Below are 20,321 nucleotides of genomic sequence, written 5' to 3'. Positions count from 1 at the left end.
GCAGGCCCAGCGGCCATGGCTCACGGGCCCAGCCGCTCCGCGGCACGTGGGATCCTCCCAGACCGGGGCGCGAACCCGGTTCCCCTGCATCGGCAGGCGGACGCGCAACCACTGCGCCACCAGGGAAGCCCAAGGGGCAGTTTTCTAATCGAAACTTTCTTAAGATAAAATAATATATAAATATGTTTAAAGGAAAATGTTCATATTGACCAAAACCCATTCATTTTCATTATTCCCTTCCTTTCTAGATTCATTTTCACCACTCATTTTTCTAACCACAATTTCCACAGTTGATGCCACAGCTCAACACAATGCAGTTCCTTTAAATCATGTGAACTATTTCCTAATTTCCTCAAAACAAGTGCCAATGTTTTCCACTTTAATTCCATCTCAGTATTAACTTTTTAAAGATAAATGAAGTCCCATGCTTGGAACACATTCTTCCTTTTCCTAATCTTCTAACTTCTCTCATTCGTTAAGTAACTCCTTAGTTTAAAAATGAATACTCTACCATGACTATTCTAATATCCTCCCTTCAAGGAAGCATTTTCTGAAGACCCTTCTATTGCAATGTTCTCACAGCCATTTGCTCTTCCCTTTAGCTCAGCAGATGAGGAACAACAATTACAACAACAATTTAAAAAACTGAATAGCATCAAACAGAATTTTAGTGACAATAAAGCTGTCAATAAAGGAAAGGACCAAGTGACCAAATCAAACAAACAAACAAAAAAACTAAAGAGAATTGTCAGCCTCATTCCTAGTCTCAGAACAGTGAAACTGCCAGATATTTTTCAAGTGGCTACTATGCATATGAAAAGATGGTCAACATCCTATGTCATGAGGAAACTGAACGTAAAACAATGAGGTACATTATACTTACTAGAATAGCTAACAGAAAAAAACTGACAAAACTAAATGCAGGTGAGTATGGGCGAACAACAGGAACTCTCATTCTGCTGGGAATGCAAAATGGTACAGCCACTATGGGAGACAGTTTGACAGCTTCTTACAAAGCTAAACAGTTTTACCATAGGACCCAGCCATCACACTCCTAGGCGTTGACCCATGTGAGCTGAAAACATGTCCACACAAAAACCTGCACGTGAATGCACGTGAATGTTCACAGCAGCTTTAGTCATAATTGCCCCAAACTGGAAGTGACCAAAATGTTGTTCAACAGATGAATGGATAAAGAAACTGTGCTACATCTACACGATGGAATATTAGTCAGCGATAAAAAGAAATGAGCTATCAAGCCATGAAAAGACATGAGGGGAACCTTAAATGCATATTACTAAGGCTACAGTGTATGACTCCAACTATATGACACCCAGGAAAAGGGAAACTATAGAGACAGTAAAAAGATCAGTGGCCGCCAGGGGCTCAGCAGGGAGAGATGAAAGGGTAGCATACAGGGTATTTTTAGGGCAGTGAAACTATTCTTATCATGGTGGACACATGACATTACGCATTTGTCAAAATCCATAGACTGTACAACACAAAGAGTGAACCCCAATATAAACTACAGACTTTAGTTACTATCTAGTTAATAGTATCTAGACTGGTTTATCGATGATAACAAATGTACCACACTAATGCAAGATGTTAGTAATAGGGGAAACTGTTTTCAGGTATGAGAACAATGTACTATCTGCTCAATTTTTCTATAAACCTAAAACTGTTCTAACAAATGAAGTCTATTAATTAAAAAACAAACAACAAAATCCAGATGGACAACTCTCAGACAAGTAAAATAATCATGCCCTTTGCCCCAGGGATTCTCCTCCTAGGACACTATCTCAAGGAAATAAGGAATTATAAAATAGACTTGTCCAAAAGAAATTTCATTGTACCATTCTTCATAACAATGTAATCAACCAAAATACTTAATAAGGTCATGCTTAAATAACTTATAGAGTAGCCACACAATAAAATATTATACAACTATTAAAATCCAAGTTTTCCATGATAGTTAATGATGGAAAAATGCTCATGATAAAAAAAAGTAAGTAAACTATATTCACAGAATAACTACATTGTTGTAATGACAATCAGAAACAACTTGTTATGTAGGTGAAATTAAAATATAGAAGGAAATACTCTCTCTTGTCTGAGTGGTGGAATTACAGATGCGTTATCTCCTAACAACAAACGTTTTCTAACAACGTGCATTATTTGTATAAGAAAGTAACAAGAAATGTAAAAATATAAAGCCTAGAAGTTAAGTAAAGCCCTGGAATTATGAGAGTTTAAAAACATGGATTTCCCTAATTGGTTCCCCATTAATGTCATCTGTGAAGAGCAAAGGAGCCCTCTCTCAGGGGAAGCATCTTGTCTTATTCGCCCTGTATTCTTTTCCTCAGTGACTCAGACCCCAGAAGAGAGCACAGACTCCAAGAAGCGTGTGGCATAAGTTAATGGACAAATGGAAACCAAACAAACACAGCACTCTCTGTTCTAATTCTCAAACCTATACGACACACTCACTTTCCTTAAAATTGCAGCAAAACTGAAGCTACTTCTGAAATGTAACTGGTTAAAATCTGTATCAAAAAATGACCCTGAGAGGACTCAGCAACAAACTGATCCATCTCTAGATCTCTCTATGAAAAGGTTTTACAACTAAACAAAAAACATAGTTTTAAACATCTTCAACAAAAGATTTCCTGCATTTTCACAGTACAACATAAAACTATTTTAGAAAAGATCGATGTTGGAACACACCATGTTACAATTAATATAATCAAGGCTTATACTTATCAACATGTATGTTGATTATTAAAGAGTTGAATGTATCTTAAAATTTATCTTAAATACTTACGCAGGAATGCCATTAAACTCATCAGAAGTTATAAATGGCATTTCTTTAACATTTTTTTGTTCTTTGGAGGGCTTCTTTGTGGGTGCAGCTTTCTCAACTTTGACTGGTTCTTCAGGGTCAAGATCTGATCCATTAACACTACAGAATAGAGATGCACAGATGTACAGGTAATCGTCAGAATTCTGCAGCATACCAGAAAGTTTTGCAACTGAAAATGATCAGTATCAAACACATGATTCATCTTGTTATAAGTTTATAGCCAACCTTTTTTTTCCTATCGCTACCCCTAACGCTCGTGAAGATCTGAATAGTGAGAATGCTAAAAAATCAAGTCCCTAAATCTTCAGTAATATAATTGTTCTTTACATACTCAAAACATGGTGTAAGTAGAACATGTGCCAAACATCTTCATCAGTTATCCCACTGGTTCCTCAAAGTCAATACGCGTAAAGTTGAATTTAACTTCTAAAGGGCTTTTCTTTCTGACTTCCCTATTTCTGGACATGGAAACATCAATCACCTTATATTTCTATCTTTCTAATTTATCCCATTGGTTGCTAGTACAGTAAGTCCCCTACATACAGATGAGTTCCGTTTCAAGAGTGCGTTCGTAAGTCCAATTTGTTCCTAAGTCCAACAAGTTAGCCTAGGTACCCAACTAACACAATCAGCTAGATAGTACTGTGCTGTAATAGGTTTATATACTTTTCACACAAATAATACCTAAAAAACACACACACAAAAAAAAGAAAACATTTTTAATCTTACAGTACAGTACCTTGAAAAGTACAGTAGTACACAACAACAGCTGGCGCTTCTTAGCAGTACCAGCTATATCACTGCTGCTTTTACTTGTTTCTGGATATCCTGGGCTTGAAATAAAGATACTGTACTACTGTACTCTATACAATACTGTACCGTACAGCAAAGTGCACAAAAGCACAACCACTTGTAGAGGATGCACGCATGTGACGATGTACGCATGTGGCAATGTACGCCAGACACGTGAACTAACTTACATGATTGGACATGCGAACGCATGTTCACATCTTTGAAAGTTTGCAACTTGAAGCTTCGTAAGTAAGGACTTACTATATCAATCCTGCCTACTACAGACTCATTTTAGTTGCCAGCAATGAGCATGGGTCACCCTTGGCTCAGTCCCGCCCAATTTCTGAAGTCAATGAGAAGCCTAATATAGCTCCTACCCACAAGCAAATAGAGTCTACAAATAGGCTGTATCTTCTAGGTTGTTTAACTGCCAAGGAAGGAATGGAGCCCTGTTGCCAGCAGCAAGTCAAGCGATAAATGGAGATGGGATAAAGGAAAGAGAAGATCCAACTGAGGAGCAAGGGAAGGGAATCCCAGGAAAGACAGGGAAGTGAGATCCCGAAACGCCAGCTGAGTACCAGACACAGAGGGCAACCAGGCCTGACTGAGGTGGTGTGATGAGGATACGGCCACGTGGTGGGTTGTCAAGATAAAGATGCCCGATGTTATGGCAGCATGATCCTTACATGAATCCTAACCTGAGACTCCACAGTAAGCCTGGCTGATTCTTACCTGTACTTGCTTATCTTTAGGCCCTGCTGTGTGTATCAACTGAAAATAACCATTTCTACCTATAGAAAGGTTCTGCTGTGGCCTGGCCCTAAAAGCTGACGCTAGGCCATAGTGAGTTTAGAAGAAAATTCCTCCTATTCCTCGGGCCATATTCCTGCTGGGTAGCTAATGTCCAGCCCAACAACCCTGGCAGATATCCTATGATGACCTCTGTTCCTAGCATTTATTCATGACCTTGCCCACTAATTTTCTCTTCTTGGAGTGAAATTCCAAGGTACCCTGACATGCAAGGGACTCTGTTGAGCTTATCTGTTCCTGGAGACCTTCAACTATCAGCAGCAACATGGCTCTTTTCCTATACAGCAAGCTTTGTGCCTTCCTTTCAGTTTTCAAACTTAAGCAGTATGTTGTTTGTGGAAACACATACGCAAAACTGTGATTATCATAAACTCCAGGATGATTACCTCTTTGATAGAGGGAGGGTCTGCAATAGAAAAAGTGCTGTAGGTACTGGTAGTGTCCTAGTTCTTAATCTGACTGGTGGATATGCTGATGTTTATCATGCTTCTTTAATTTACACTAATAATACTTTAATTACTTTTCTGTATATATGATACATTCGAAAGTTAAAAAGTTAAGTTAGCCATGGAATGTTTTTACATACTTGGAGCCCCCTTTTAGAAATACAATTTTGTAAATCAACTATACTTCAATAAAGTTAAAGAAAAAAAGAAATACAATTTTGGGCAGAGGACTGGAGAGATGGGAGTGGAGAAATACTGGAAAGACAAAACACAGGAGCTCCCCAATCATGAAGACAAAAGATGATGGAAGATCTCATGGAGCCAGACAATCAGAGGGAGGGCAGGGACAGACAAAACCCCGCAGAGGCCGAATGGACGGCTGGGGCTACGAGTCAGAGAGACAGGTTGAAGATGCCGAGTTCCTGTCTAGGTGATGGGTGGGTAACAAGGAGACAGTTTAGTCTTAGACATGCAAAGCTGGAGGAGAGAACAGCTCATTCATGAGATTCCCAGCAAGAGATTAAAACAGAACTAGATGCCATGTTAAGGCCAGAGCGGGACATTTGAGAGCATTAATAATGGTGTTAAGTAAGCGTGAGTAAAACAGAGCTTTAGGACATACTTGTAATCTAAAAGAGAGCAGAGAAAAAGGAGACAGCGTAGTCAAAGGTGCAGGATGACAACTAAGAAAGCACAGTGGCAGTGCAAATAACAGAATTTCAAAAAGATGGGCAGCAAAATAAAATCTGAAAAGCATCAGGGTTGAAGAGGTATTTTTTTACCTCTTTGTGACCTTCAAGCAATCATTTTCATAAGTATGGTAGTAATTAACAGCCAAAGGCTAGGTTTTAGGGGCTTCAGGAAAAGGGCAGGCACGAACGTACACTGGCAGTGAACAGACAGAGGTAGGACAGTACTTTGAGGGTAAAAATAGAGCTAAGTTTTTGTTCCTTGAGCTGTTTTTAAGATGGGAAGCTCATTAAGTTTAGTTTTACCCTAAGGCAGTGGTTCTCAAGGGTCAGGGGAAATTCTGCCCCCCAGAAGACATATGGCAATGTCTGGCAACATTTTTCATTGTCACAACTGGGTGGAGGGGTGGAGGTGGGAGGAGATACAGGGCGCTACTGATATTTAGTTGGAAGAGGGCAGGGATGCTACTAAACATGCTATTTTCACAAAAAAGAATTATCTGACCTAAAATGCCAATAGAGCCAAGGTTGACAAACTCTGCTCTAAGGGAAAGAAATGAGAAAAAGTAGAAAAAGACAGTCTAGAGGAGACTTACCCTTGGGAAAGAGAGGGGACATTATTCCCAGAGACTGTGGGATAAGAAAACTGGTAAAGATGGGGGAAAGACTATTTCTTGTATAAGTAACAAAACAAAACAAAAAAAACCCTGGATAATCACTAACAAAATTGCAAGTATATAGAAAAGCAAAAAGATTTGAAGTGTTTGTTTTAATAGTTTTATAAAACCAGATAGTAAAAATAATTATAAATACACTTACAAGTTCTGGGTTACTGTTACTTGAGGCAAATGGGGAGGAATGTTTTCTTTGAGATGTTCCACATCTTTATAATCTTCTTCAAGACATTCAAAGAGTTCCTAAAATAAAAAAAAAAAAGCTCACAAATAAGCATCTGTCCTGCCTGTGTGTGTTTTAACGTGTTAGATAGAACATGAAAGGGGCTTCCCTGGTGGTCCAGTGGTAAAGACTCAGCACTCCCAATGCAGGGGGCCCAGATTCAATCCCTGGTCAGGGAACTAGATCCCACATGCGGCAACGAAGATCCTGCATGCTGCAACTAAGACCCAGCGCAGCCAAATTAATTACTTAATTAATTAATTAATTTTAAAAAAAGAGCATGAAAGACTATGTACCACAATCACAATGATTCTGAGTATTCAAAAAGCAGAGTGGTGAAAAAGCACTGAATACAGCAATATTTAAAAAGAGCCCTTTGGTTTCTCAAGCTGATTTTGGACAGCGATATGTTATTTTTCTCTACTGGATTTTTTTCAGAGGACAATTGTTAGAATAACATTACAACAGCCAGGGTTGACATTCATGTCTTTCTAAAATACTTTAACCTTGGGAAGCAACTGAAAAGTATATGAAAGATTTATGTTTCTCATTCTGCTAAAGTGCTTTTGTTGACTTAGCAAACGTTCCCCAGCACCGGAGTGATAATGCATTCCTGGAATGCAACGATGAGATACTGCTTAGAACGGCTTTCATATATTCCAGCTTAATGAAAATTCCTACTTGATCATAACCACTTTCATTTTGTGTTGTCTTTATTTAACTTTCCCTAGAACTTGAGGTTATGAACTCACGCAAATTTAATAAGAAAAATACTCTGTACCTTTGGATTCCCGTCATCTGATTTTCAATCATAATGTAAACAAAAATTCCAAATAGTCTTTACAACTTTTTGGCTCAGCGGCCACGGCTCACGGGCCCAGCCGCTCCGCGGCATGTGGGATCCTCCCAGACCGGGGCGCGAACCCGGTTCCCCTGTATCGGCAGGCGGACGCGCAACCGCTGCGCCACCAGGGAAGCCCCCCAAATAGTCTTTAATCCTGAGTTGAACATTCTCGAAACCCACACCTAACCCTGGGCATTCTTGGGAAGGGTAGAAGTGAAACCATTATTGGTTTCTGTTTTGAATTTATATAACATCTTCCTTTTAAAGAGATGAATGATGTTCAGAGATACTAATTTCATTTCAACTGATAGTAGGATAGGCACAATCATGCCCAGTCCCAGAGCTGAAAAATCTTTACAGGCATTGAGGATTATAAGACTTAAAAAGGACCATAGAGGCCACCTTGACCATATCAATGGCTCTAAGAGCATGAGGTAATTATGGTACAGATTGAGTATTTTCCCATCCCACCAGAAAGTACACTAGCACTTTGATTAAGTGAAGGCTTATTTAGAATAAAATGTGTGTGTGAATGAGGCTCAAGTTTTTCTTTGCTTGAGAATCCTTATACTGTATTCTATAGAAATAGAGAAATGCAGAATAGAAGGGACCCAAGAAATAGTTCAGTATGACCCATAACTTTTCAAATGAGGACACTGAGACCCCAAGAGGAAAAATGACCTTCTCAGGGTGGCAGAAGGTGCTTTGGGGAGCCAGGGTGAGAATCCACATCTCCAAACCCCAGGGCAGGCATTCCTCCTACACCACACTCCCAGGAGATCATTTATTTAAATTAAACCTACCAAGAATTATTTAGGAGAGACTTCCCTGGTGGCGCAGTGGTTGAGAATCTGCCTGCCAATGCAGGGGACATGGGTTCAGTTTCTGGTCTGGGAAGATCCCACATGCCACGGAGCAACTAAGCCCATGCGCCACAACTACTGAGCCCACACGTCGCAATTACTAAAGTCCGCGTGCTCTAGGACCTGCGTGCCGCAACTACTGAGCCCTCGTGCTGCAACTACTGAAGCTCACAGGCCTAGAGCCCGTGCTCCGCAACAAGAGAAGCCACCGCAATGAGAAGCCTGCACACTGCAAGGAAGAGTAGCCCCCGTTTGCCGCGACTAGACAAAGCCCACACACCACAACAAAGACTGAACACAGCCAAAAAAAAAAAAAAAAAAAAAGAATTATTTAGGAAATATTCCTTTTAGTAAATAGATTGGCTACCAGCATGGGGGAAGAAACACATCTGGAACTCTGGAGTCCTTTATACTGGGAAAATAAAATGCAAATGGCACTCTTTACCGTTAACAATAACTTACAAAGCTAAGAACATTATAAACTTAAAGAATCCTTAAGAATTCCCTGGTGTTTAGGGAGTCTGTATCTATTGCCTTTTTATTTTGTTTTTTTCACTAGAAAACCATTACCTTGAGTGAATTGTTGGTTTGTTCTTGATACTGAATTTCCAATTCCAATTTATTTAGAAGTTCATTTACTACAATGATCTCATCTCCTATTTTATTTAATATAGTCTTCAAGGTAGGTTCTTGCCCTATTAATAAACAAAGATAAAATGGAAAATAAAATGTATAGAAAAGCAAAAAACATACATGTATCCAACTGAGCTCTTGGGACAGAGCTCTACCTTAAAGAGACACTGAGAGTTGAGAAAGAACTACTGTTTCAGCCCCTAGGAACTGTCTCTATGGATAATCTTAAGAACTCATTTCTAAGTAATATGGAAAAAAAGGAAGGGAGAGATAATTACACTGTATCCCCTGAATCTTTTGCTTCTGGAGAACTGTTCCACTAATAAAACACCTAGAAATGCTAGATAAAATACACACCCCTTTACATGCATAGTTGAGCTCTTATGAGAAAAAGGTGAATAACCAAGGGCTTCCACATGAAGAGCGAAACACAGACCAGGCAGTACGTGTCAGCTGATGCTGCAGCAGCCCTAATGGTGGTGGGGCAGGGGACGAGGTACAGAGGAATGCCGGAGAGAGGAGGCTGTCACTCTCAGCAACCTAATATATTTGGTTTTAATGGGGAGAAGAGCCAAGGCTTTGGGACTTCAAAGCACAGGATGCTGAAAGTGAGAATCCCAAACGAGGCCAGGATCCCTCTTCATGGGCTATAACTTCAGTGAATGTGTAAACCTGAAAAATTCTAATCACTGGCCAGGAAGATAAGCTTATGTTTTGGACTGGCCTGCAAGAATGGGTGGGAGGCGGCAGAGAGTAGCCTGCTCTCAAATTCCCAACCCCACCTCCTAGTCCCTCTCTCTAGCTTCCTAGATACGAGGATGGGAAAACCAGAGTCCCCTCCTCCCTAGAAATAAGAGAAGCAGTAAAAAAAAAAGAATTTTTAAGGGCAGATCAAAAGCACAAAAAGGAAAACTATCCTCACAATCAAATCTTTCCATCTTCACTTCTAGCAACCAAATCATGAAATACACATAACTGAAAACATCCTGTGACCACATCTATAGATTACGGATGCAGTAGAGTGAAATGGCTAAAGCCTCCAGGACTGAAGTCAGAGACACCAGTACCTGCCCTCAAAGGGTTACTGAGAAGTAGGAAAGTACATATAAGATGGGTGAGCACTGTGCTTGGAACCTAGTAAAGAACTCAGTAAAGGCAAACTATTATTAATCGACGTAATCTAATAAAGCAATGCAAATTGCATTTGACAGTAGGCTCATAACAACTAAAAGAAATTAACAAGTAAATTAGAGTATTGATGTCTCTGCTGAGATTAACTGCAGGGGGTAAAACAACTAGTTGGATATACTGGTATCTCCAATAACTTAGTCACCTAAATTTTAGGGCCTTGTTTGCTGATTTGTAGTAAAATAAATTCACTACTTTTGATAGTCGTGATCTAGTAAATTACAGCAGCCAAAGTGGCAAACAAATTACTAGGCTTTCCTAAATAGGCCATGGAACCAAACAGACAAATTGTTCTCCCCACGTACAAATAATGGTTACCCAGTGCGTAGTTATCTAACAAGTCAGACTGCTTCATCCAGGCTTCATGCTTTGATGGGGTCATTTAAATTCAAGGTTTGATCGCTAACAGATCTCTAAATTATATTTTTCCAATAGTAATCATGCCCTCAGAAAGAGAATCTAAAGACTACTTATTAAAAACCTAAATGTCCTTTTGCAGATTATTCAATAAAAGTGGCATAGAAGTAGACAAGTACTACACTGGGAACCGGGACACAAAACCTGTAGTTCCAACTGACTACCCATGAGCTGGGGGACCGGGGCAAGTCACCTGACTTCTGAGCCTCAGTTTCTTCATGTGCGAGACCAGGGGTCTTGAGAAGATGAACCCACAGTCCCTTCAGCTTTAACTTTCTACAGAATATGTCAGCCACCAACTGTAAAATGGATGAGGCTCTTTATTAGTGGTTCCCAACAAGAGACGGAGAATATCAAAGTCTCAGAAGGACATGTATAATTTGAAAGGACATTCCAACAGTATAATTTCATATTTGAAATTTTTTAAATTATCAATTCATAATACAAACTACAATAAAAGTTCAACAGGATCTTCCCAGCAGATGGAATTCCACCTATCAATAAATCTTTAGCTTTCCTAGATATGGCTGGGAAGTACATCATTTTTGTAAACAATATTTTTCCAGACTTCACAAGGATCTCCTACTTCTCTGCACTTCCATTGCATCATCCACTTTCAGCACTTCAAAATATCTTGGAAGATGGTTACAATTTACAAGTTTCTGGATGTTAAAAAATTGACTTCATTTTCAATTAGTTGTTTCCTAGTGATATATATTGATCAGCTTCCTCCAAAGCAATCTGTAAGATGGGTTATGGGCTACTTCTATCTCTGTGGATCTTTTCCACTTCTGGTTTTTTCCTTGTCTTTTAGTATCTCTACTTAGCTCTAGAACTAGGAACACTAAATAACCTTCAAATCTTACTATTCTGCCTTGTGTGTCTCAGAAAAACATAAGTAAATAAATTTAGTTAATAGCTAGTTCATTGTTCAATGTAACTTACATTTTAGTATCCTCTGCAATATTCAAAATACTGAGGGCAGACTGTTTTAAGAATCACCATTCGAAACTTAAAATTACCTTTCTAAGATACATTCACTTAACCAGGCATAAGATATCAAAGTGGGACAATAATTATAATGCATTTTGTATGTACAAAGTCAGTGGAATCTGTTTTACTTACCACAATTTCTTAATGACAGAGTTTTTTTAATATTGCCAATCTTTTCATTAATATGAGAGCATAATTGTTCCAGATCTGAGGAGGCCATCCTTTAAGCCTCTGAAGAAAAAGATATACATTTATAAAAAAAGAGAAGCCAGACAAATTTATATTCACTTTCAAAATCCAAGAATGGTAAATACCCAGTAAGTCACATCTCCCTGAAAAGAAAGTACAAAAACTCAAGAGAAATATCTTTCAATTCTACAAAATTCAGTTTCTGTCCAAAGTCCAGTACTGCCTTGTCTTAGAGCTTTCTGTAGTTAATGCATCCCAAACCAGGGTACAGGGTACAGGCCTGTGTCATTTCCTTATAGATTTAAGGGGACAAATGCCTTTACTTACACATAAAGACAACATTGGTATTTTCTTTGAAAACTCAAAGACCCAAGAATTTTAAGGAAAAACACAGTAAGTTCAAAGAAACGGGTCCAGGTAAGCATTTCTCCCACGCTGTTGGGTTTGGGGCTTTACTATTGGGGTCGGTAAGGAGGTGGAGGGAAGGGAGGAAAGAAATCAGGTACTATTCACTCCGAGGGTTGATGAGGTCTAAAACATCCACCCCGGCTAACCCGGCGAAGCAAGGTCAAACCCTCTCTTCCGCCCCACGCGGCACCGCCCCGAGCCCCCCACCCCGCCCAAGCAATGCCTTCTGCCCGCTTCCGAAGGCGGGATCCTCAACACCAGACTCCAACCTCGTGCGGGTCCAGGAGCAAAGGGCCCACTAAGTGCGGTCCCGAGGCGAAAAGACCCCTCCAGTCTCCACCGGAAGCCCAGGATGGCGAGACCCGACTCCGGGAGCGAAATTCAAACTGCCCGCCGGGTCTTGGTACCGCGCAAGCGCACATCAGCGCTCGCGGAACACTGCTTAGCGGCCTCCTGCGTTTCCAGTTTACCCAGGGCCGCAGCTGAGCGGGGCCGGGCCGGGGGAAAAGGCGGGGCTGGGTTGGCTCGGGCGCGAAAGGCTGCCGCGACAAGTGCCCCTCCTACTCCGTGCCGTAACGGGTGATTTCAGTCGGTCACCCAATCCTGACCGTCCAGCAGCCAGGGCCAAGCGCTCGGGGGATCAAATTGCGAGCTTAAACTGGGTCTCCAAATTGGCTACACATTAGAATCACCAGGGCAGCTTTTACAAATTCCAGTGTTTAAGCCGTACCTCAAATCAGTGAATTCAGACGCTCTGTAAGTGTTGATTTGCTTGAATTAGAATCCAAACAATATTTACACATTGTTATTTGGTTGATACATTTCTTAAATCTCTTTTAATTGCAACATGCCTACTTATTTAGAGCTAAATTCTTTTAGCAGGAACAAAGCCTTTCATTGTAGGACTTAAATGTAAGGCTTAAAATGTCAACATTCTACGAAAAATAACATAATAACAGAAATTCACCCTGCAGTGTCAAGGACAAACATTATCAGATTACTTACCATGAGAAAATAAGAAGAAGAGCGCATAAAGGCACTGAATACACGACGAGAGGGGGGAAATGGGGAAAAAATATAGAAATGAGCAGTTGTATCACTGCCTACTTCTTATTTCCTTCTGAGACTGGTCTACTCGGCAGGACTCCTTCAGTTGCAATGACCGAAACTCTATCCAAACTGACTTAAGCGAGGAAAAAGACTTTATATGGCTTATAAAACTGTAAAGTTAGGGCCCGTGAGCCATGGCCGCTGAGCCTGCGCGTCCGGAGCCTGTGCTCCGCAACGGGAGGGGCCACGGCAGAGGGAGGCCCGCATACCACAAAAAAAAAAAAAACAACTGTAAAGTGTGTGTGTGTGTGTGTGTGTGTGTGTGTGTGTGTGTGTTCAGTTACAGCTGAACCCAGGTACTCAAGCATACTATTAGGAAGCCATCTCCATCTCTCAATTATGCGTTCCTCCCTGTTGGTTCCATTCTTAGGCGGCCTTTGCCCTATGGTGACCTCTGGTACCTCCAGACTTATACCTCAATGGGTTAGCAGTTCTTGCTTTCCTAAGAGATCTAGCAAAAACCCCAGGATGGAATCTCATCAGCCTGACTTGGGTCATCTGCCCACTCTGAATCAATCAGTCTAATTTGGAGGGGTGAAATGGTCTGATTCGCTAGGTAGCCTGGAGCTGGAAGCCAGGACAGCCCTACCCAAAACACAAAGTCTAAAAAAAAAATAAAAAAAATAAAAAAAAAAACAAAACCACAAAGTCTGAGATTAGGACACAGGTAGTTTCTCAGGAAAATCTAGCTGCTTTTATGAGACAATGGGGACAGGGAGAAGTAAAAACAAACCAAAAAGCTGTCTTCTTCAGGGTTATGACTCATTCAAGGTGAAAGAGACAACTTGCCTCACAGAAATTATGTTATGGGGAATTAAAATTGATCGGTATCCCATCTCTTTCCACAGAGAAGGTATGTTCCATTGTCATCCCCAAATTACAAGTAGGAAAGAGAGCTATTCTGCATTGGAATGATTGTATTGCTGATATAATTCCCTGGAAAAATTCCAGAACCATTGCTACAATTCATTATTCACTTCCATAGTGTTCTGAGAAGGATTTTACTTATGATACTGATATTGTCAAGTTCTGAATCCTTTATATATTCATCCATTCTCATCTCCATCTCTTTCATTATGTCAAGAAGATTTTATTTTCATTCTTTTTCAAGCTGAGATGGTTGGTTGAGAGAAAGTTATTTGTGTTTGGAATCTCAATAATTTATTTCTTCCAAGATAGCAATGTCCTAACCTGCACCTATCTTCCCTTTCCTGTTGAAGTACCTCTGGACAGTCATATGACAAGAGGGAAAAAAATGAAAAGAGCAAGATGTAAGAAATTGCTGGACTGTTCCTTGCAAGAAATATGAGCAAAAGTAATGTAAACTCTAGTCTTCAGAGAAAAATAGTAATAACAATAACATCAATTAACATTTATTGGGTACTTATTCTAATTCAGGCATTTTACATAAATTATCCTGTTTAAACTTTGTAATAAATTTATGAATACTTAAATTATGATCTGCACTTTACAGATGAGGAAACTGAGGCTTATAATTAAGTAACTTAATTACTTAATTATAAGCCCAAGTCAATAAATGGCAAAGTGGATCCCTGACCTCAGAACTGTCCTCTTTACCATGATGCTCTGCTGCCTCCCCAGGAGAAAAGGGTCATTTGCTCCCACGTTTTGCGTTTCTGAACCTATAGACTTCCATCATTATTTAATTCCCTCATGACATATCACCACATGAGCAATTTTAGATTACCTATAAATTTGAAGTTTTTGATACCCAATTGACTTTGACAGAAAAGACTTTATTTGTACTTCTCTTTGTCTTTCTCTTGCAGCTAAATGTCGAGCTTAACCTCTGGATGTCCCTAAACTGTCATGTAGAGTAAAGATCAAAGATCTCGTTAAGCAACAGTCCTCTGCATTTCTAGGCAAGTTGGGAAATATTTATTCCTCTGGTTTTGACCGATGGCTAGTGACCAGTGGGTCCAATAAGTTTTGGGACAGGTTTATAGCTCTCTAGTGCTGATGGGTCTTCCTTTTTGAGATGCCTCACTGATCACACAGGATAAGTCTGACCTTTTAGGGAGTTATAACATCCAGACAGATTATGTTTTTACATTTACCTATTAAAATACTCTCCTTTAGCTTTATTTATTTGTTTGTTTGTTTGTTTGTTTATGCCCTGCGTGGCTTGCAGGATCCTAGTTCCCCAACCAAGGATTGAACCCAGGCCACGGCAATGAAAGCACCAATTCCAAACCTCTGAACCACGGGGAATTCCCTTTTGCCTTGTTTTTACACGCCATTTTCTAGATGACAAAATTAAAATCCAAAGCATGTACTTGTAATACAGATCCCACAGGGACTATTTCTCAATTCTCATTAGCTGTCATAGCAGCTGAGGTCATCCCAGAAAATCAAAACTTGTCACTTTTACAATGTTTCATACCCTAAAATGATTTATAGGGGAGTTTTTTTATTTTTATTTTTTTTGTGGTATGCGGGCCTCCCTCCGTTGCGGCCTCTCCCGTTGCGGAGCACAGGCTCCGGACGCGCAGGCTCAGCGGCCATGGCTCACGGGCCCAGCCGCTCCGTGGCATGTGGGATCCTCCCAGACCGGGGCGCGAACCCGGTTCCCCTGCATCGGCAGGCGGACGCGCAAACACTGCGCCACGAGGGAAGCCCAGGGGAGTTTTTTTAAACCAGAGAGGAGAGGAAAAAGAAAAAAACTTACACTTTCCCCCAGTGGTCTTTCTTAACTTTACTGAGTCTTTATCTTACGTATAATTTTTAGTTTTATAGTTAAGCCGCAATTTCTGTGCCAGCAGGCTGCTCTTAACAAAGGCCCAGAGGTATGTAATATGATTAGAGGCAGGAAAGGAAAGTCCCCAGCATGAAAACTTCCCTCTCTCTCTCATCTACAAATTCCACCCAATAGTAAGACAGAGGAATATGCAAAACAAAACCATCAGGAGACCTTTTCATAGTCCCAGCTCAGTCATTAACTGGCTCTGTGAACTTGAGAAATGAACCACTTCTGAGATCACATCCAGCTCAAAGCATCAGACATTTTTTTCTTCAAAAAAAGTTTCTCTCTTCCTGTAACTTGCTTTTTAAATATAAATATGACTAGGTAAGGATAATAGACTTTTAAGTTAGAAAAGAGAACTAAGATTTTCCCATGGATTTTCCTTTCCTTACTTCTTAACAAATGTACCTCAAATAAGTTTTTTTTTTAAAAAAAAAAACCCTTTCCAAAAAACCACTAATAACTGTCGACAAATAAAGAGAGATAATGTAAGGTAACAAACATTTAAAACTGATGTCAAGGAGGGAAACAAGATTCTGGAGCAGAGAGGAGAAGCAGAGCATGGCCTGGCTCCTAACGACACCACCACCCCGGAAATCATATTGGAGAACCTACATATCTGAGAATTGAAGGAAATCTGAAGATTACCACCTGAGGGATAGTCTTTCTTTTTTCCCTCGTCTCAGCCATGGCTCTCTCTCTGAGTCTAGTTTCCCATTGGAAAATGATCCAAAGTTTGAGCTATTCCCCAAAGCAATGGACTATTACTTGAAATTGTGAGAAGCAGAACATTGGTTTAGGGTGTCTAACAATGAAAGAAAAAAAGGGAGAAAGGAAGGCAAGGAAGGAAGAAACCATGCAAAGACTGATAAAGAAAATGACCTACAGGAATACATATTTAAAGGAATGGAAGAAATTTTATATCCATATGAATTGTATATATATTAATTAATTAAAAATAAGACCTCATAGAAAAGAGAATAAACAGAAACAAAAGAAAAAGATATAAGCAGAGCATTAGACTTAAAAATATAAATTGAGGGTCCAAACAACACCATTACAGAACTAGTATACTGAAGTACAAATAGCAAGAAATAGAAAAGACACCATTGAAAATCAAGTTAAAAGAGAAGTTTAAGATGATTACAGTACATGCAGTTGAAAAAAAAGAAAGAAAGTAAAGTAAATACAGAGAAACCCACAGAAACAGAAGATAGAAATGATCCAACATCAGGATAACTGGTGTCTGAAATGTAAAGTACACCAAAAATGGGCCAGAAGAATCCAAAATATGTAATAAAGGTGATTACCAAGGCGGGGAAAACACTGAGCCTCTAGATTGCATTCCAGGAAAATTTACTAAGAGACACTCTACAACTAGAAATATTCAAGTTATTCAACTTTAAAGATAAAGAGTTCTTGGGCTTCCCTGGTGGCACAGTGGTTGAGAATCTGCCTGCCGATGCAGGGGACACGGGTTCGTGCCCCGGTCCGGGAAGATCCCACATGCCGCGGAGCGGCTGGGCCCGTGAGCCATGGCCGCTGAGCCTGAGTGTCCGGAGCCTGTGCTCCGCAACGGGAGAGGCCACAGCAGTGAGAGGCCCGCATACCGCAAAAAAAAAAAAAAAAAAAAAAAAAAGATAAAGAGTTCTTTAAGCATTAAGGTAAAAAGCAAATTGGCTACAAGAAGGGAAAATATCAGGGTGCCTCAGATAACTGCACTTAACTTTTTATTTTGAAAAATTTCAAACATACATAAAAATCAAAACAGTTGAGCAACAAACACTCATATATCCTTCACTTAAATTCTTCAAATGTTAATATTTTGCCATATTGTGATATATATGTACTTCAGAAATATCATTGTATATTGCAAAATCTAGGGAAACCACTTGTATTTGGCCAGACTGCTCAGCTTGCGAGATCTTAGTTCCCCAACCAGGGATTGAATCTGCACCATGGCAGTGAAAGCGCCAAGTCCTAACCATTGGACCACTAAGGAATTCCCCAAAATTTTTTAAAAGAAGAATAATTGTTTACTAATAAAGAATGCTCAACTAAAATCAGAGAAGTTAGGAAAATAAGCCTCTGGTGACAAATAGAAAATAGTTACAGGGCTTCCCTGGTGGCGCAGTGGTTGGGAGTCCGCCTGCCGATGCAGGGGACGCGGGTTCGTGCCCCGGTCCGGGAGGATCCCGCGTGCCGCGGAGCAGCTGGGCCCGTGAGCCATGGCCGCTGAGCCTGCGCGTCCGGAGCCTGTGCTCCGCAAGGGGAGAGGCCGCAGCGGTGAGAGGCCCGTGTACAGCAAAAAAAAAATTGTTGATATTAATCCAAATATACCAATAATCACTTTAAATGTGAATGGGTCTAATTACACCAATTAAAAGATAGAGATTGTCAGACTGTATTTAGGAAAAAAAACAACACACACAGAGCCCAACTATATGTTGTCTATAAGAAACCCACTTTATATATACAGAATCTAATAGACTAAAAGTAAAGAGAGAGGTAAAGATATACCATGATAACACTAATCAAAAGAAAACTGAAATAGCTATATTAATTTTGGACAAAGTAGACTTCAGACCAAGAAAAATTATCAGAGATAAACAGAGACACTACATAATAATAGAGGGGTCATTCTCCAAAAAGACATACAATCCTAAACATGTATGCACCTAACAACAGAGCATCAAAATACATGAGGCAAAAACTGATAGAAATGAAAGGTAAAATAGACAAATCCACTCTCACAGTTGGAGACTCCAAAACCCTCTGTCAAATAACCAATAGATCAAGCAGACAGGAAACATTAAGAATATAGTTTAACTGAACAACACTACCAATTTGATCTAATTAGCATTTATAGACTACTCCATCAAACAACAGCAGAATACGCATCCTTTTCAAGCTTGAATGAACCATTCACCAAGAGAGACCACATTCTGGGCCATAAAATATACCTTAACTAATTTAAAAGAATAGAAATGATACATAGTATGTTTTCAGACAACAATGGAATTAAATTGGAAATCAATAATAAAAAGGTAGCTGGAAAATCCTCAGATATTTTGAAATTAAACAACAAACTTCTCAGCAACACATGGGTGAAAAAAGGAATCTCAAGTGAAATTATAAAATAGGTGAGGGTTTCACTCCTGGGATGACAATGTGGGGAGCCCCTAGGACCTGCTCCCCAGCAGAACAAACATAACTAGTGTAGACTATGAAGGGAAAAAAAGCCATTTAAAATGTCTGGAAGTTGTCTGAAGGGCATACAGAAAGTTAAGAAATATTTATTCATAAAGGCTACTAAAACTTAGTTAAGACCAGTGAAAGTCTGTGGGCCTTGAGCACCACCTTCTTCCTGCCACCACCTCCTTCCTGTCTTTCCAACTCCAGCTCAGCTTGATGGAAGCTCTACTCTAGGCAGTTGTGGCCAAGACAGCGGGGATCGCTCTCCCCTCGGGTTTCTATCAGGGAACACAGTATCTCACCAGCAGGGCAAGCCACCAGTATTGCTCATTCCCTCCAACTCTGAGTTGAAAAGGCTGAATTTCTGGTGAGAGCGGCCCAAAAGTCGGGGGATCCCCTTCTTCTACGCAGCCCCTCCCTACGAAGAGGCTCCACCCCAGGCTTGGCAGGCTGAGACTACTAGGGCCCCAATGGCCCTCACTCCAGCTCCTTCACAGGGCAGAGGGTCCATGCTGGGAGGGGCCAGCCGCGAAGACCCCCACCCAGCACCCAGAGTAGTGGTTCATAGGATTTTTGTCCCTGCATTTTCAATACACATAAATAAAACACGCACGGTCTTAGCTTGAGCTTCTTTAACAAAATTCATAGTCTCGGTGTCTTAAACAACAGACATTTACTTCTCACAGTTCTGGAGGCTGGGAAGTCCAAGATCAAGGTGCCTGCTGATTGGCATCCTGATGAGAACCCACTTCCTGGCTTGTAGACAACCACTTTCTCTCTGTGTCTTCCCGTGGCAGGAGTGGTTGGGTTGGGGTAGGGCGGGGTTGGGGAGGGGTGGGGGAGGGGGAGGGGGAGAGGGGGAGAGGGGGAGGGGGAGAGGGAGAGGGAGAGGGAGAGGGAGAGAGAGGGAGAGAGAGGGAGGGAGGGAGGGAGAGAGAGAGAGAGAGACACATCTCGTCCTCTTCTTATAAAGGCCACCAATCCTATCGAATTAAGCTCCCCAGCCTTATGATTTCATTTAACCTTAATTGACTCCTAAAAGTCATATCTCCAAATAGTCACAGTGTTGGGTTAGGGCTTCAATATATGAACTTTCATGGGACACAATTCAGTCCATAGCAAGGTTGGCAGTCTCCAACTGAGACTGGGAGGCTAACCTTTTATATCTCTGGCTTCTAGAGTCTAGCATTCTTTTAATTTTTAAAATTATTATTATTATT

At 40.5% G+C, this 20,321-nt stretch overlaps 1 protein-coding gene across 3 annotated transcripts in view; it reads right to left on the bottom strand.

Moving 5' to 3' along the window:
* The window catches only part of SKA1 (spindle and kinetochore associated complex subunit 1), a 17,147-nt gene extending 3,873 nt beyond the window's left edge, over nt 1-13,274 (bottom strand). The window contains exons 1-5 of one of the 3 annotated variants that reach the window (XM_007119324.4): nt 13,038-13,274; nt 11,568-11,666; nt 8,775-8,899; nt 6,420-6,517; nt 2,825-2,962 (exon numbers count right to left, since the gene is read on the bottom strand). In XM_007119324.4, coding sequence (XP_007119386.1) covers nt 2,825-2,962; nt 6,420-6,517; nt 8,775-8,899; nt 11,568-11,655 — 449 coding nt within the window. In that variant the 5' untranslated portion in view covers nt 11,656-11,666; nt 13,038-13,274. Of the gene's footprint in view, nt 1-2,824; nt 2,963-6,419; nt 6,518-8,774; nt 8,900-11,567; nt 11,667-12,255; nt 12,502-13,037 lie in introns of those variants that run through there. The other 2 variants (XM_007119323.4, XM_007119325.4) reach the window with 2 other exon arrangements.
* Between the last annotated feature and the right edge of the window lie 7,047 nt (nt 13,275-20,321).

The sequence above is a fragment of the Physeter macrocephalus genome, chromosome 19 (genome assembly GCF_002837175.3).
Source record: "Physeter macrocephalus isolate SW-GA chromosome 19, ASM283717v5, whole genome shotgun sequence".
In the NCBI taxonomy this organism is placed as follows: domain Eukaryota; kingdom Metazoa; phylum Chordata; class Mammalia; order Artiodactyla; family Physeteridae; genus Physeter; species Physeter macrocephalus.
Note: the sequence above shows the minus strand (reverse complement) of the source record. Positions and strands in the feature narration are given on the sequence as shown.